This window comes from Salarias fasciatus, chromosome 20, assembly GCF_902148845.1.
Source record: "Salarias fasciatus chromosome 20, fSalaFa1.1, whole genome shotgun sequence".
Lineage (NCBI taxonomy): Eukaryota > Metazoa > Chordata > Actinopteri > Blenniiformes > Blenniidae > Salarias > Salarias fasciatus.
In genome coordinates, this window is record NC_043764.1 from 28,859,959 (window position 1) to 28,875,534 (window position 15,576).

The window sequence follows — 15,576 nt, forward strand, 5'->3', positions numbered from 1 at the left end:
GTTCCAAAAGAGAGTCCAGATTCATATTTCTTACATTCTTCATATGAAGATAATCTCACCTCACTTTTCCTGCAATCTAGTGAAGCCTTTGAATAGTTTTCTATCTGTTTTGTATTCGGAGTGTCTGCCGTACATGACAGAATTCCCTGTCGAGCTTTGCTGCAGCAGAATATCTCTCCAAGGCGCAGCAGCGTAAACAGGCAAATCTTAAAAAACTGAGAGGAGTCTGAGCTTTGATTGATGCTTGATGTGAAAGGGTGATAATCAGATGTGGAGCCGCTACAATTGGATGGACTACAAAGAGACTTCAGATCCAGAATACTAATGAAACACATTTCTTTTACCAATACAATGCTGGCATACTGGCTTTAATCTAAGCAGATGTTTGCGCTGGTGAGGTTACACACGGCGCTTTCTTCTGCACAGCATCAGTGGGTTTGTTATGAGTTCAGAGCCTCACTCTCAATGATAATTCAGCTTATGGTTTGAATGATAATAGTCTGTAGCAACAGGCTTACTTTGCTAAATATCCATCCATCCTGATTCTGAATCGTTTCATCTGAAGTGAACACCAACATATCTTTACACACACTCAGATTCACACCTTCTACCTTCAACTTATGGCCATAGATAAAACTCATAGGTGCTTCTTGACTGTGATTTAAACAGTTTTACCTTGTGGTGTGGCTTCTGAGTGTCTGTGGTTCAAATAGCAGTACTAGTTGACCAGGTTCTGACTGACTGGAAGTCTGCGGTTAGCATTGGAGAAATGGCTAATATGAAGATATTCTTAAGTGTTCTTTCTCCTGGGCTTTGTCCAATAATCTGGAGACATGCTAGTTTGATTGGTGATTTTCAAATATTTCAATTGTAATCGAGTGCTGAACAGTCCAGGGTTTACTTCCTGTTGCCTAACATTAGCCAGGATAGGCCAGTCACAGCAGTCCTGAGTGGGTCTAGAATGCAGCAGCTCAACAGGATAGAGATATTTCTTCATTCGCTTTCTTTGTTGTTTCAAAAGAAGCCAATAGGGTGAAGAAAAAAAAACATAAATTTGTTGTTGTATCTGTGACAAAAACTGCTAAGTGCCCCGAGCCATCACGTGGCTACATCAGGCTTAGATGTTGTTTTCTCCAACATCTGAATAATGTACAGCTGAACCCGCTGGAAGCTAACCAACGTTCATGCATTATTTCCATCATCTGAAGGGCGTTACAGCGCTCTGGGTTAGCATTAAAAACAGAGGGAAGCACTGGAGCCCGACCCAAAACGCCCTCACTCACGTTCCGTCCTCGTTGCTGCGGTAAAAGACCAGGAAAGGGTCGGACTTGCCGAAGAAGTCTTTCTTATCCAGCTTGTTGGCGCACAGCTGCATGGTGGCAATATCCTGGCAGAGGAGACAAGCAGGCGTCAAGACAATCATTCTCATGCGAGTCTCATTTCTGATTTAAAGGTTTCTGTGGAAAAAAACGAACATCTGCCTGTAATTGGCGGCTTGAAAAAAAGAAAAATAAGACTAATCCATAATGTGGATGAGGATTCCCAAGAAAGCGCACAAGGCACGCTTTAATAAGCAACGCATGCATAGATTAAGCTGATTGCAAGACATTGTTTTTTATTTAAATTACATGTTTTATTAGTGTGAGAAACTTATTTTATTACAAGATATGTGCGATATATAGTCCATGCAGCGCGGGGAACAGCTCATACATATGTATGAACAGTTATAGCGGTTAATGAGGGGCCGCAATTTATCCCGCCTCGGTGTTGAGATGGCGAGGACGGAAGGAAGGAAGGAAGGAAAGAAGGAAGGAAGGAAGGAAGGAGGCAGCGGAGGACGGATGAAAGAATGGATATAGATAATGAGGAGGGTTTTTTTTTTTTTTTTTGGTCGTTTTCATCAGTGGGAAGGCATCGAGAGGTGAAACCTAAGCCTGTCAGTGACAGATAGCACAAATGCACACACACATGCACACACACACACACACATACAGACACACACACACTCACACGCACACAATTCAGAATTTCTAAAGAGTGTATGGATCTCGTCTTGTCAGGAGCAAAAACCTCCCAACATAACATCGGTAAACACAAAGATAAGTCTGTTCAAATAATGGTCTTAAAGGCACACACACACACACACACACACACACACACACACACACACACACGAGCTGGAAGTTCTCTGTTTCTGGCTGCCTGGTTGGTATTAATATATTATGGTGTCAGGGGAGCAGCAAAACTAGAAGAGAAAATTGCTGAGTTCAAGCAGCAAAAGGTCTTGACAGTTAATTTCGAGGACTTTTAGGGAGCTGTGGAGAGATGTAGCAAACAAAACATCAGGATTATTGCCACTGAGCACTTCAAAATAAACCTGAACCTGAAGGCAGGAGACTCGAAGGTGACGCGGTCTCTACTCCCAACTCTTGAACGCCGGCTACGCTCGGCTTTGCTCATTAAATGTTCTTTTGTTCTTTGTAAGTGCTTTTGTGTAGAGAGTGTGTGTGTATGTGTGTGTGTGTGTGTGTGGGAAAGAGAGAGGAAAAAAACACTCATGCTACAATGAAATCAGGGTAAATAATAAATGCAAACATATTCCGTCATGTTGCGGTTGTGCATGCTGGAATATGTGCGCGTGTAAACATGTGTGTGTCACAGAGAAAACACAAAAACGAGTGTGTGCGAGCATGCCATGTGTGTGAGCATGTGTGAATGTATTTATGCATGTGTGTGAGTGCATATGTACATGCATATGCATGTCTATGTGTGATTGTGCATCAGGCTCTTGAATGTTTGCATGCGTGTGTGTGTGTGTGTGTGTGCGTGTGCGTGTGTGCGTGTGTGTGTGCATACTGACCCTGCAGTTGCTGAGCTCCTCTGCAGTTAAGATAATGACTCCACACTTCTTCCCCGGGATCCCGCTGTGAGTGAGAGACACGGGCAAAGATTGAAAAAGAGGGTAATTGTTGAACTGCATAAATAATACTAAAGTGCCAAGTCGGTGACATTCATGGCTACGAGCTGTTATTATGCCGGGTGACGGCTCAGCATGCAGGTTCATATTCCTGAGAAAAGCCCACACGGGGACCTGCGGCTGCCGTTTCTAAAAATGGGCCACAAGTGGCAATTAGCCGGCATCAGGCGGACGCCGCCGTTTGTCACACCGGGCAGAAGTAAGGCTGCGGCTTTAAAAATCTGTGCGTGCGTTCATATTAAAGTTGCATAAACCGTCCTCGCACCGCGCTCCTTCATGCGCTCGTACACTTCAAATCAGTCACGGTGCCGTTCTTATTTCAGAGTCCGCCGCGAGCCGAGAAAACCACGAGTGTCCCTGCTTCGTTTCTTTAGTCGAAAACACTTCAGGATTGAGTTTGTGCGGATTTTAGCTGGCAAAGACATTCTGGAAGGAATTTCTTCAAGTATTCATACTTCAAAAGTAGCAGCTTGAGTGGGTTTTGAGTGGATTTTTAAACTCAGAACAAGTGCTATGACTCCAAATTATTTTTTAGACAAGAGATATATTATTTGCAATATTCTTTTCAGTCTGTGCTGTGAAAATGAATTAAAAAAATAAACAGAAACCTTAGAAAACCCAAAGATCTGGACTTAGACACTGATGAACAAAGCTTGTTGAGTTTTTAGGTCTTGAGTCTTGTGAGAGCATTAAATATTTCAAAACCTACTGGAAGACAAGAAGTGATATTCTGTTGCAGCTTCTCGGATTTCTGTCAAACTAAAGGATCGAGCTGCAAATTACTGACAGGTCAAAACAAATACTGTGCTCTAATCATTACCAGGAAGATGCTAATGAGACGCAGATTTCGGATTCAACAATAATGTTGTTAAGGTTAGCTTCTTTAAAGGTTCCATAAAGCTCGTGTCCGGAGTTTTGAAAGAGAGAGGTTTTTTTAATCCATTGTCTCGAGGTTCCGACCTCCCTCTGCTTTCATAAGCAACCAAGCCACGCCCCTTTAATTGTGCACGCTATTATCCGCCGAGCCTCTGAGTCCTCCATGTTGAGCTGTTTACGGTGGATGTTCAGCAGACAGTGGATATATCCGAGGTAAGCGCGGCGGCTGCTGCGTTGCTAACTCACCTCTGCCTGGGCGAGTGTGTGTGCTCTCTGGCTGCGTGCACATGTTGACTGACGGCACAACAAGGCGGAAGCTCGAAACCCATTGGCTGAAGCTGACCGGCGCTTTTTCGGATAACATGGGGGTCTATGAGACGAAGGCGGGGCTCATAAATAAATGTTTATATTGCTTTATGCTAATATTATATTGTAGTATCGAACCAGACTGACACATTGAAGCTCTGTTGAAAAATGATACATACATTGGAAACGAACGGAAACTCTGGACACGAGCTTTAAGGAGTTTGCATGTTTCATGTGAAACAGCGACCCCTGCAGGCCTTGGGCGTAACTGCAGCCTATCTAGCGAAACACTCGTGCCTGTGGCTTGCGTCCAACGCGAGAGGGGACCTCTTTCCTCGCTCTTTTAGTAGCGCTCGAGTAAAATTTCTGTTTCTTTTGCCTGGTGGGGTCTGTGCTGGAGTTGTGGCAGTGCGAGAAGCTGGTCTTTTCTTACTTTCTGGAAGATCCATCCTCAATACTGCTCAGTCGTTGCTCACTAAGCATCTGGCAGAGTAATGGCAGACAAAACGAAAGCTAAGGAAATCAGGCCAGCGGGAGCGCGCATTACGTCACAGCCTCTCAAATTCTCCTCAAAAAAATCCTGGTGCCGGACCGGCACTGCAACTTTCAAGTGACAATTTAGCGCTGTTAGAGGTACTGGCAATGAATATGTCAGGGCACACTGTACACATCATTGAATATTTGTAACATATTTATGGTGGAAAGTAAGTATTTTTAAAGTTGAAAAACTCCTTTATGCACCTTTAAAGCTTGTAACGCCTCAGAGTGGTCTGCTTCAAACTGATTGCGTCCTTCCTGGATGAATGACAATACCGCGGCTTCCAGCAGGAAAACGGTATTCACATTGAGTTTGCTGGACTCTAAAGGCCTCCAACCTACAGGAGCACATTGCTCCATAATGTTTTTTTGTTTTCTTCTCATAACTGATGTGGAAAGAAGAAAAAATAAGAACTGAAAGGATCTGAGAGAGTTTGAACAAGTGGGTCAAAGAATTTCCAAATCTCAAAGTCTTAAAGAAGAAAAGCCGGATAAAGGGCCCTGGTCAGTGCATGTGCATGGTCCCACTTCCAGAATCTAAAGCAGTGGTCTTCAAACGTGGCCCTGGAGGGCCACCGCCCTGTGTGGTTCAGCTTTCTTCCCCGAGAGACCTAAAACCATGGTGGATCAGAGCCAGAGACCCTCGAGACCCCTGATCTAAAGGATCAGCTCACACGGAGCTGTCAGATACATCTGGAACGCCAGATGTGGGCTTCATGCCTCGACTGATCAACACCGACAGTCTGATCCCCTAAAGCACGGGTTCCTGAGCCACATGTCTGGAACTGTCAGGACCGGAGCGAAAACAGGTCAAACAATTCAAATGACTAACATGAAGTCAGAACGGCTGAAAGAAGCAAAGTTTGAGGATAAAATGCCCCAATGAGCCAACGTGGAGCCCAGCTCGGTTTGTCTCTGACATTGTTTTAATCTTGTGATTTCATTTACTGCTTTTAAACTCAGACTCTTGAAGCTTAAGTCCATCGTTATTAAGCCGGTGGTCCTGACCCACCTGGGAGGAGGGGGTCATTTTTCTGCATGGCTCCAGATGGTCATGGAGAAAACTGGGCCATCTGGTAAGAAAGTGAGCACATGCATGAAACATGACAGAGCGAATCTGTGAAGTACGAAGCAGAAAAATCAATGAAAACTCTTGTTTTGGTTCATTTTGTCAGAGACTGCATGTGATGGAGCATGAACTGCAAGGAATTTAATTGCAAAGGTTTCCTAAAGTGATTCATGGCCACATCATCAACCGAGAAATCACAAGCTTCCAGCAGAGCTCATTATGCACTCAGTATTTAATTTGATGACTGTAATTTCAAGCCCAGCCCTATTTCCTGTCGCTGTACCTCACCAGTCTGGAAAGTTCCTGACTCTGTCAAAGTAAGCTCTTTGTAGCTTGACACAAAAAGAAATAATGGAGTTGTTGCACTAAAATGGGTGTTAAAACAAAACACAGTGAAAGTGTAACATAGAAAACAGGACTAATAAAGTTTTAAAGCAAAACGATAAAGTTACACCAGTTGCAGAATATCTGAAATGTTATATATTATAATGCAAATGCAAACTATTTACCACGCAACAAAAGCTCTGCAACGTAACAACATACACAGGGTCCCAGTGACTGAAGGCCCAACAGCATGTCCAGTTTAGGATTTTTTAAATTAAAGGTGTAATACAACATTTTGATTTCCGGGTGGATCACCTAAATAATTGGTGGGTCTGTTTGTCAATCATTCTGACGAGCTGCTTTCGTAAGGCGGTTCTCCGTGCTTGCGCCCAATCAGCTTCTCCCTTTTGCGCATGCGCATTCAGAGTGTTTTTGTAGCCGGTGAGCATCTGAGCTTGTACTTACCGATGGCGAGTCTGACATAATGAAACTGTAGCTGTTTCGGGAAAAAAAAGCTTTATTTATGAGCAAGGCCGATCGCAGAAACTGTACAGAGCCGTGCACGCCAGAGAAGAGGAGATCGCGCTCGTACACTTCCGCGTTTTCTGGGAGAAGCAGGAGAGCCGGGCGGATGGTCTGGCGCATGTGCGTTGTTCAAAAAGTGAGTAACAGACGTGGGGCTTCGTCTTTTCGAGAAAATGTTGTATTATACCTTTAAAGAAAATAATGTAAACCGATTGACAGAAAAAACAATGGCATAACTCTCTATAACGATACAATTTACCTGAACATGTTCAGCAGACCTCAGATAAACGAGTGCTTTAAATATGAAAAGGTTAAAGACAAGAATCATGGCGTAGGCCACACACCTTCAGTTTTCACAGCCGATCATGAGCCCAACATTTGAATGTAACCGTCCTGTGACTATTTCCAATTGCTAAAAAAAAAAAAAAAAAAAAGGTTGAAATGCCCTCATTTGTTAAGATACTTGGCAATAATAGCTCAGCTTGAAATGTGAATGCGGAAATTAAAATCCGTGCTGGTAAAGGAAAAACAGTCATTATAATGTGTTACTCACTGCTAAGTGCTAACAGATAGCGATGTTAGTCAGACTTATAAACCAACAGAACTTCATGACTGTGTGCAGAATATTAGCCGGTATTGGAGTGTTGAGTCTGTTAGCACTGTCAAAAAGTTGTGTTTTTCCCTGTTTACACAGAGACAGTTGAGTTTTCAGTGGCTTCCAGCCAGCGTTTCCACACGATGCCGCTCAAACAGGATGTTAGTGTTCGCTCACTAAATGACAGAATGGAGAGAAAGGGATCTTCAGGGTTGTTTTTCATGTGTACAGTTCACATAAAACCTATTATTCCACACACTGTCAAAGACTGGGTTCTCACTTTGTCGTGTTTTCCCTTTCAGAGAGCTTCCTTCATGTCATGGGGAAGAAGTTTCAGTGTGTTTTCCATCAGGATTGGTTTCATTCAGTGGATACAATGTCTGATGCCAGGCTGGAGTCTGAGGCACAACAAACCGAGAAAAAACTCCAACCTTTTGTGCTTTTGAAAAGTATATTGAGAGACATTCATTGTTTCCACAGCTGACAGCTCCAGTGACAGCTAAGTCAAATTGTGTGGCAGCCTCACAATGTGTTCGGGCCTTGATAGCGAGACTCCCCGCTCAATCTTCCTCCTTCACCCCCTCCACACACACTAACAAGGACTCTGCTGCACACATTACATCATTATAAAAGAAAAAAGGCGTTGAATAATTCAGCTACGTACAATTTGAATAATGGTTTGACTACAAAAGTGAGAACGACTCCTACAATACTCATTAAAACTCATTCATTAGCTCCTTTTTTTTTTTTTTAACAATTCCACCAAAATCCACCTCTTCCTGCAAACAGTTGACCCGAGGCAAAGCCAGAGGAGGTAAAGCTGCTCTGCACCGAGCGGGAATATTCCGGCTTCGCCCCAGTTTGGTGTCACGACGAAGCCGAGCGGGAAACAACAGCCTCCGACCGACACACTTGGCTGTGATTTGAGGAGAAGCACAAGCGAGACGGCACTGATGGAAGATGTCAGAGGAAAAAACTGGAGAGGGGGGAGGAAAGAAGTGACCGGGGAAAAAAAATATATATTCAAGAGAAAAGGATGAATCCACAGCCTGCCGTGACGTACTTTTCAAGTGGATGGCTGCTGCTGCCTGCTACAGCTGGCCGGAGAATTATTTATGAATTTATCTGCACAGCGTGTCCAAACTACAGGCTGCAGCCAGCCGGAGACCGGAGAGCTGCCCGGACTGTCCGAGCCCCGACCGATGCCGACACGCTGATGCCTTCCTCTTTCCTCTCCCTCATCATGAGCCGGAGTGGAGGCTTCACGTTGTTTATGTCTCTGTGAGCTCCACAAACATCCCTCCCGAGTTTGACTCTATTGATTTGTTAGATTTTTTTTTTTTAAATTGCACAACACCCACATGAAAATATCATCAAAGTGAGGCAGCTGCGGGCTTTTTCAGAGGCAGCAAACAGCTGAGAGGAAACACAGTGGGTTAAGCTGCCATCTGCTCGTAATGGAGTGACGGAAAAACACGGCTTGCCGGTGAAAACACTCCGTCGCTGCGGCTCCCGTCGGCTGGTCGAGGCCACCGCGAAGCGTTACTGTGGCAATTCAGACACAAGTGGGTGCCGATCCACGGAAAGGACGACGCGCGATCTGGAGTCTGCATGCAATTAGCACGTTTTATCCAGGATCTGAGTCAATCAAGCCTCTATAAGAAGGAAAATCCTATAACTGTATTCACAAACACTGAAAATGACAAAACTCCAGCAGTATCTGAATAACAAAGATGATCATCAGATAAGGAAGGAAGGGCATTTATCTCAGCTTTTACCTTGAAAATGGAAGACTTATTCAGGCGCTGCAATCTGAATATTACGTTATAAGCTTTGTATTTAATCCTTTGGTAGGTTTTCTATTTTTATGCCTCCATCACAAACACCAACCTGACTTCAGTAGCGTCAAGTTCACAAAGTTTATTTCAGGAAATCAGCAGAGACCTGCAACAACAGTCTATTTTTTCAGCTTATAAAGATTCTGAGGTATGGAGCCACTTGAAAGCTACAGCATTGGATTTCTTGACCAAAAAAAACAAAACAAAAAAGGCAAAAAAACTAAATCTCTGCTCAATGGAAATTGGATTCAAAACTTTTTTGTGGTCCGAAGGTCGATATCTTCACAATAAAGAATATTTGGTCCTTCAGAGTCGGGAGAAAAATCACTTCTGTAGGACTTGCTGCAGGTCAGAAAAACATCATTGGTCTTCTCTATCTGCTTGTTTCCATTACGGAAATCAGACAAATGGAAATCCAACATAATTTTGACAGGATCATTCATTTGTTTTTGACATTTTTCAAAAAGATCAACCAGAGATGTCAGCTCTTTAGCATCCTGGACCTTTTTGTTGTGGTTGTTGTTGTTGTTGTTGTTGTTGTTGTTGTTGTCGTTGTTTTAATTGGGGGAATACTGTCCTCCTCTTCAGCCCCTCAACTATCAAACTAATTTCTGAAACATTTCATTGAACCAGTCTCCTTTAACCTGGACGAGGGCGAAAGAAATGCTGCACTTTTCAAAAAGTATGATTTCCTTTTCTGGTAATGTAAATTCAATGAAAACTGGGCGACTCCTCTCCAGCTCAGCTCACTGAGTAAATGTTACCTTCTTCTTTGCTTAGAGAAAATATCAGGGAGCTACAGAGTTACACTGGAGAAGGCAGCAATATAAATTATGTCTCCACAGTTTTTCTGTAAATAGAGCAGAAAGGAATTCCTCATCATCAGTTTTTCTCCTTCGATGTGGACATTTGCATGAGAGAGTAAACAGGGATCAGTCCGGACTAAACCAGTCTTTAACTGTTGCTAAATATGAATTTTGAAGCTGATTTTTTTTTTATTTTATTTTGACTGTTTTATCCAGAACTGACTGAATCGGTCAAGTCCTAAAAAATTAGAATATTAGATGCAAAATTATCTTAAAGTGCTCAAATTTTTCCATTTCTTTTCTGTTGCAACACTTTCATTTCTCCATGACGGGAAGAATAAAATCTTCTTTCATCTTACTTCGTGTTTGTTAAAAAAAAAAAAAAATGCTCAGAATCAGGAGGAGATTGAACTATTTGAGGAAAACGCCTTCACTGTAGCATAAACTGCTTTATATAAAGCAAAGTCGCTTATGAATACATAATAAATGCAAACTCATGTTAAAATAACCAGCAATTTCCTTCTGGCGTGAATAGTTTAGTACAATCCCAACAGAGACTGACTGCACAAAGTAGGTGACCAGCGGAGAACAACGACTGCAGAAAATGGATTCACTGTAAATCTCCCAACCAAACACTCTGCGTCTTTGTTGTCCCGTTCTGTCTCATAATTCAGTCCCAAAGCGGCGTCTTCCCACTGCGAGGCCTTTTGTTGTCTCAACAAGTGGTGTCGCTAACAGATTAGAGGTGCTCTGTGTAGCCGCCACTCTCACACAACGACACACTCACGTCGTATTTGCCAAAACGCTGAAAGCTGGCGAGCATGAAACCCGCTGGAAGCTAATTTCCGCTCCTTCAGACGGAACCGTTTACAGACATATCTTTGGTTTCACACGATAAAGTAACAGCTTACTGTTGCCAGTTGGAAAACAAACTGTTGTTTCTGTGCTGATTCATGCGTGAAGGAGAGGGAAGCCTCTTTTTCTCTTTTGACGATTCCAAACGGGAGCCGATAAAAACAAAGAATATGTTCTTTCTCTGTACGTTTCCTCAACACTCAGGGTTTGAGGTGGGATTAACTGAGCTTGATCAAAATGAATTTAAAAAACACAGTCACATCAGTGTGATGAGTGAGATTAGAAGTGTCTGATCATCCTTCAAGGTGGGGCAGCATCAGGAGTGTTTTGTCTTTGTGTTGAAGGAGCAGATGGTCGATGATGAGTGTGTAGGACCACCACCACCACAGGGGACTGACAATGACACACTCTCAAAGTGTGTGTGTGTGTGTGTGTGTGAGAGAGAGAGAGAGAGACACTCAGGATCAGCAAGACAGATTGAGCATGAGTCGAATTTAACAGTTTTGACTACAACCTGGACACGTCTGTTTTCTGCACCGCCTTGAGTTCAGATGATGGCCGACATCAAACACAGTCATGTTCAGAGCCGAGACAGAGAATAAAAAATTACACCGCTCTCTTTAGTGTCTTTCAAATAGCCTTAAGTTAAAAGAAAATGCCTTCAGCTTTTTTATTTTACCCATAAACTCAAGGTCACCCTCCTATGTTTTGGATCAGTACATCACTAGTTTTTGGACTCTTGTGTCTCGTGTGAGACAGAGGACAGAGAGCTAACCACTACACCACAGGATGCCTTGCAGAGCTCCACTAGGGGGCTCCAGAGAGCATCAAGTCTGACGCAGCTGCAGGTAAACACAGGCGCTTATCAAAGAGATGGACAAAAATTTTCATTTTAGTATTTGAGAATAATAATAGTAAATAAAGTAATAAGTGGAGGGTACAAATTTTAAGATGTAACAATTCGAAACGTAGCAGAAACTTAAAACAAAATGTGAAAAGTTGTGTTTTTCATTGGTTATTGATTCTGACAGCCGTTGATAATGACGACTTACAGAAGATAACGAGGTGAAGGAGGCACAAACTGTAGAAAACCTCTGGAGGAGCACATTTAGAATATGATTTTTGAGGTAAGACTGAAATAGTACTGGCCATTAAAAAGCGATGATTGCATTTTTATCCACAAAATTCCGCGAAAAATTCAAATGCTGTGCATTTTCATGAAAGAAATTCTGCATCCTTCTTACAGGTTTCATAACATCTCCATTTCTTCGGAATTAGGGCCATAGATTCCTCTGAGTGGGTATCTGTCAACTGAAACCAGTGTTGTAATCTACATAATCTGTATGAAAAATCCTCCCGGAGAACCACCAAATAATTACAAAGAGCACACATAATGCAGCTCTACGTTGGCTTTTTCCTTATTTAAAATTCCATTGTTAGATATAAAAGCTGGTAAAACAATCGAAGAACTTCTGGTGCACAGCTGCTGGAGCTTTATCGCACTCTTGGCTGTCGGCCACTTCACCACAGCTGTCCTTCCTCCTGCAGGAGCCCGTCTTACGTTTATATAACAGGAGTAATATGAAAAGTGCTTTAGAAATACAGTTTGAAGTTTGAAGAGGTCAAACATTGTTGCAAATTTGTTCAACCAAGTCGAAACAGCTAATGGAAGAACACACTGTCCCATTAAGCTCATGCTGAAAGGTCAGACGATGCAGATGTACAGTGAAACTTGAAGGACAGAAGAGGAAAAGCAAATGTTAGAGGGTCGATTGTTCTTCAAATACATTTTATTTTTACTGTTTTTTTATTTTTTTTTTATTTATGTATTTATTTTTTTATTCTTTATTAGAAATGTAAAGTTTGATTTGGAACCAAAGCTCAGAAGAGCTTAACTTCAAATAAATATTGCTTTATAGCATTTCAGGACAAACGATTCCCAATCAGAATGCTAACATTTGGCAACGGTAGCATTAGCATTAGCATGTATCCTCTGGCGCTGGTGCATTAGCAGCATCTTCCTTCAAATAACTTTTGTTTTAAAATGAATAAGCATTTATTTAAATAAGTCCACAAAAAATAATCTTCATTTCATAGAAAAACTCAAGCAAATTCGAATGCAATCTTGAGAAGTAGGCACTTTCTTAATCACACGTAACTCTCATGAATTGTTTCATACTTTAAAGGAGAACTATGCAAGATTTGCTTTAGCGCTCCCCCTACTGGTCTCCTGTGAAAGCTCACTGTTGTAAACATTCTCCGCATGCCCTATTTCACAACAGAAATAGTTTACTGTTTTTCTTCCATGATATTACTGAACGTTACTCAGTGGCGGCTGGTGGTGAAATTTGTTGGGGGGGGGGGGGGGGGGGGGGGGGGGGGGGGGCTAACAAATGCTTACATAATACAGATTAAATAGTTAACAGAGCTGCAAAAGCAACATCACCTATGATACACAGTTACATCAATTACAGGTACACTATACTTTTTTAGTGCTCTACATCAACTCTCTCTCTCTCTCTCTCTCTCTGTCACACACACACATTTACACACTACAGACGTGTTCCAACTTAACTTCAACGACTGCCCACGGATAGTCTTCTGCAACTGTCTTATTACAACTAATAGTCCAAATAATTGGACTATCCAAAGCAAATAGTGAACCTGGTTCATGCTGACGCCGCCACAGCTGGACTTTTTCTCCCTCCTTCCCAACTCTGGCACCAATAACAGCACCGCTGCGTTAAATCGCCGCTATTGGTCAAAAGTTAGTGGCCTGTGGGCTGACTGAATTAGCCCAAAATGCTCAGTAAACCACGGGGGGCGGGACATGACACCTGTCAATCACTTACAAGAACGAAATGAATGTATCTGCTGGGGCTGTAAAAAGTCAGCCCATTTAGAGATATTCTATGTTTTCCTTTTGACTGATTGGTGGTGTTGCTGCCTTTGGTTTTATCTAAACTTAAAACAATCTGTTGTAAGTTATTTAAAAAATGATTTTCTCATCTTTTTTGTATTAGCTGTCTTTTTGTGCTGGGAGGGCTCAGCCCTGCTAGCCCATTTATACCAGCCGTCCCTGCCACAACTAGATTATTATAAACCCCAAAATGATTCTAAACAGCAATGAGATGCAGATCTGATGGGGAGAGAAACATGCAGTCTCTGCTGCTCTGCAATCCGCCCTGCCTGTTACCTCTCACACTGTGTTTCTGTGTGTCTGGCGTCTCTCGACACCTTCCTAAAACTTGCTGCGTGTTGCCGGATGTCTACGAGGCATCAGCTCGGGAAGCTTTTCCACCAACTGGCCCCAATTACACACTCTGCCCTCCGACATGCTGCAGATTGACCATCATCAGGGGGAAAAGTTAAAAAAAAAAAAAAAAGAAAACCCAGAGAGGTAGTATTTCACAGCTCAGTCTGGTTTACAGTGGCTGGCCCAAACTCATCCCCTGGCAGACGGCTTATTTAGCCCCCCGCCGCCTCATCAATCTGCATTGGTGCGACTGGCCAGCATGCGGGATTGCTAATAGATCGGCCTCATTTTTTGCAGATTACTTTTTGCAAATGGGCGATTGTCTGGTTGCTGTCACCGACGCCTGTCAGCAGAAAGCGACGGCGACGGCAGCATGTCGGAGTCTCCACGTCTTCCACGCGTGAGCGGAGCGGGCGTGGTTCTCCTCGCCCACTTTAAAAATACCCTCGCTGTGTGCGACCATGTAGCCTACGGGCGTCTTTCTTCCTTCAGAAAGGGTGTATTTGGCTCATTGTTATACTTTTACCGCCTCGGCTAATAGCCCCCCTCGGTTGCCGTGGCAACACAGGTAAGTGGAAAGAAGGACTCGGCTCGCCGTGCGGCGTTGGAGCCCGTTTCAAAACTGTTGACCTATAAAGTGGGGAAATGAACACCCACCGACCTGAGGAAGCTACTGGAATATCAGTTATGTTCAGGAATCAGCTGATTGAGAGAGGGAAGTGTGTGTGTGTGTGTGTGTGTGTGTGTGTGTGAGTAAGAGAGAAAGAGAGAAGACAGGTCTTTTACGTCTCTCTCTCTCTCTCTCTCTAAATATATGTGTGTATATATATATATATATATATATATATATATATATATATATATATATATATATATATATATATATACATATACACACACACACACACACACACACACACACATATATATATATATATATATATATATATATATATATACACTAAATATAAGTGTTTAGAATAGCTTCCTGTGATTAATAAATTACTTATATTCTCTTTTAATACTTATTTGTATTTTGAATTTTTGATCTGACATGATAATTCAAACTTTTTGGGGTGAAGGAAAACACAAGTTTTTTTTTTTTTTTTTTTTTTTTTTGATTATTGTTTCCTGAAGTTCTGCGTTGCACCCCAGAGGTGGACCTTGAACTGTATGTTCTGTGATAAATACAAACACTTATGCTGATGATGTGAATGTCTTTGTTCGCTGAAAAGTAGAGTTTACATAGCTGGGAGACATTTCCCCAGTTGAAGACATTTTCGTTGTTTTACCTCAAGCTTTGACCTTGAGACTGATTCTTCTTCAAACACTTATTTGGATTCATTTTCTCAAAGCTGCAATATGGTTGATATTTTCCTCCTGCAACACTTCCGACTCCATGTTTTTGTGCTTGGGGGTTTTCATGAACCAGTGAACGTGATGGGAACCGGTCCAGTTTCCAGCTGAAGTCCTGCTGCTTGTGTCAGTCTGAAGGCTGCAGGATTCCACAGCGTCTCCAGGACGGGTCGAGCAGCGAGAAGCCTCCGTGCAGTCCCTCCATCTGCATCGAGGTTCCAAGTGCCATCAAGTGCAGCAGTTCGCCTCCATCATG

At 42.6% G+C, this 15,576-nt stretch overlaps 1 protein-coding gene across 1 annotated transcript in view; it reads right to left on the reverse strand.

Annotated features, from left to right (window-relative positions):
• cpne9 (copine family member IX) overlaps positions 1–15,576 on the reverse strand; it is a 64,364-nt gene that overhangs the window by 36,250 nt on the left and 12,538 nt on the right. The window contains exons 5-6 of the mRNA XM_030119172.1: positions 2,861–2,924; positions 1,284–1,387 (exon numbers count right to left, since the gene is read on the reverse strand). Coding sequence (XP_029975032.1) covers positions 1,284–1,387; positions 2,861–2,924 — 168 coding nt within the window. The remainder of the gene's footprint in view (positions 1–1,283; positions 1,388–2,860; positions 2,925–15,576) is intronic.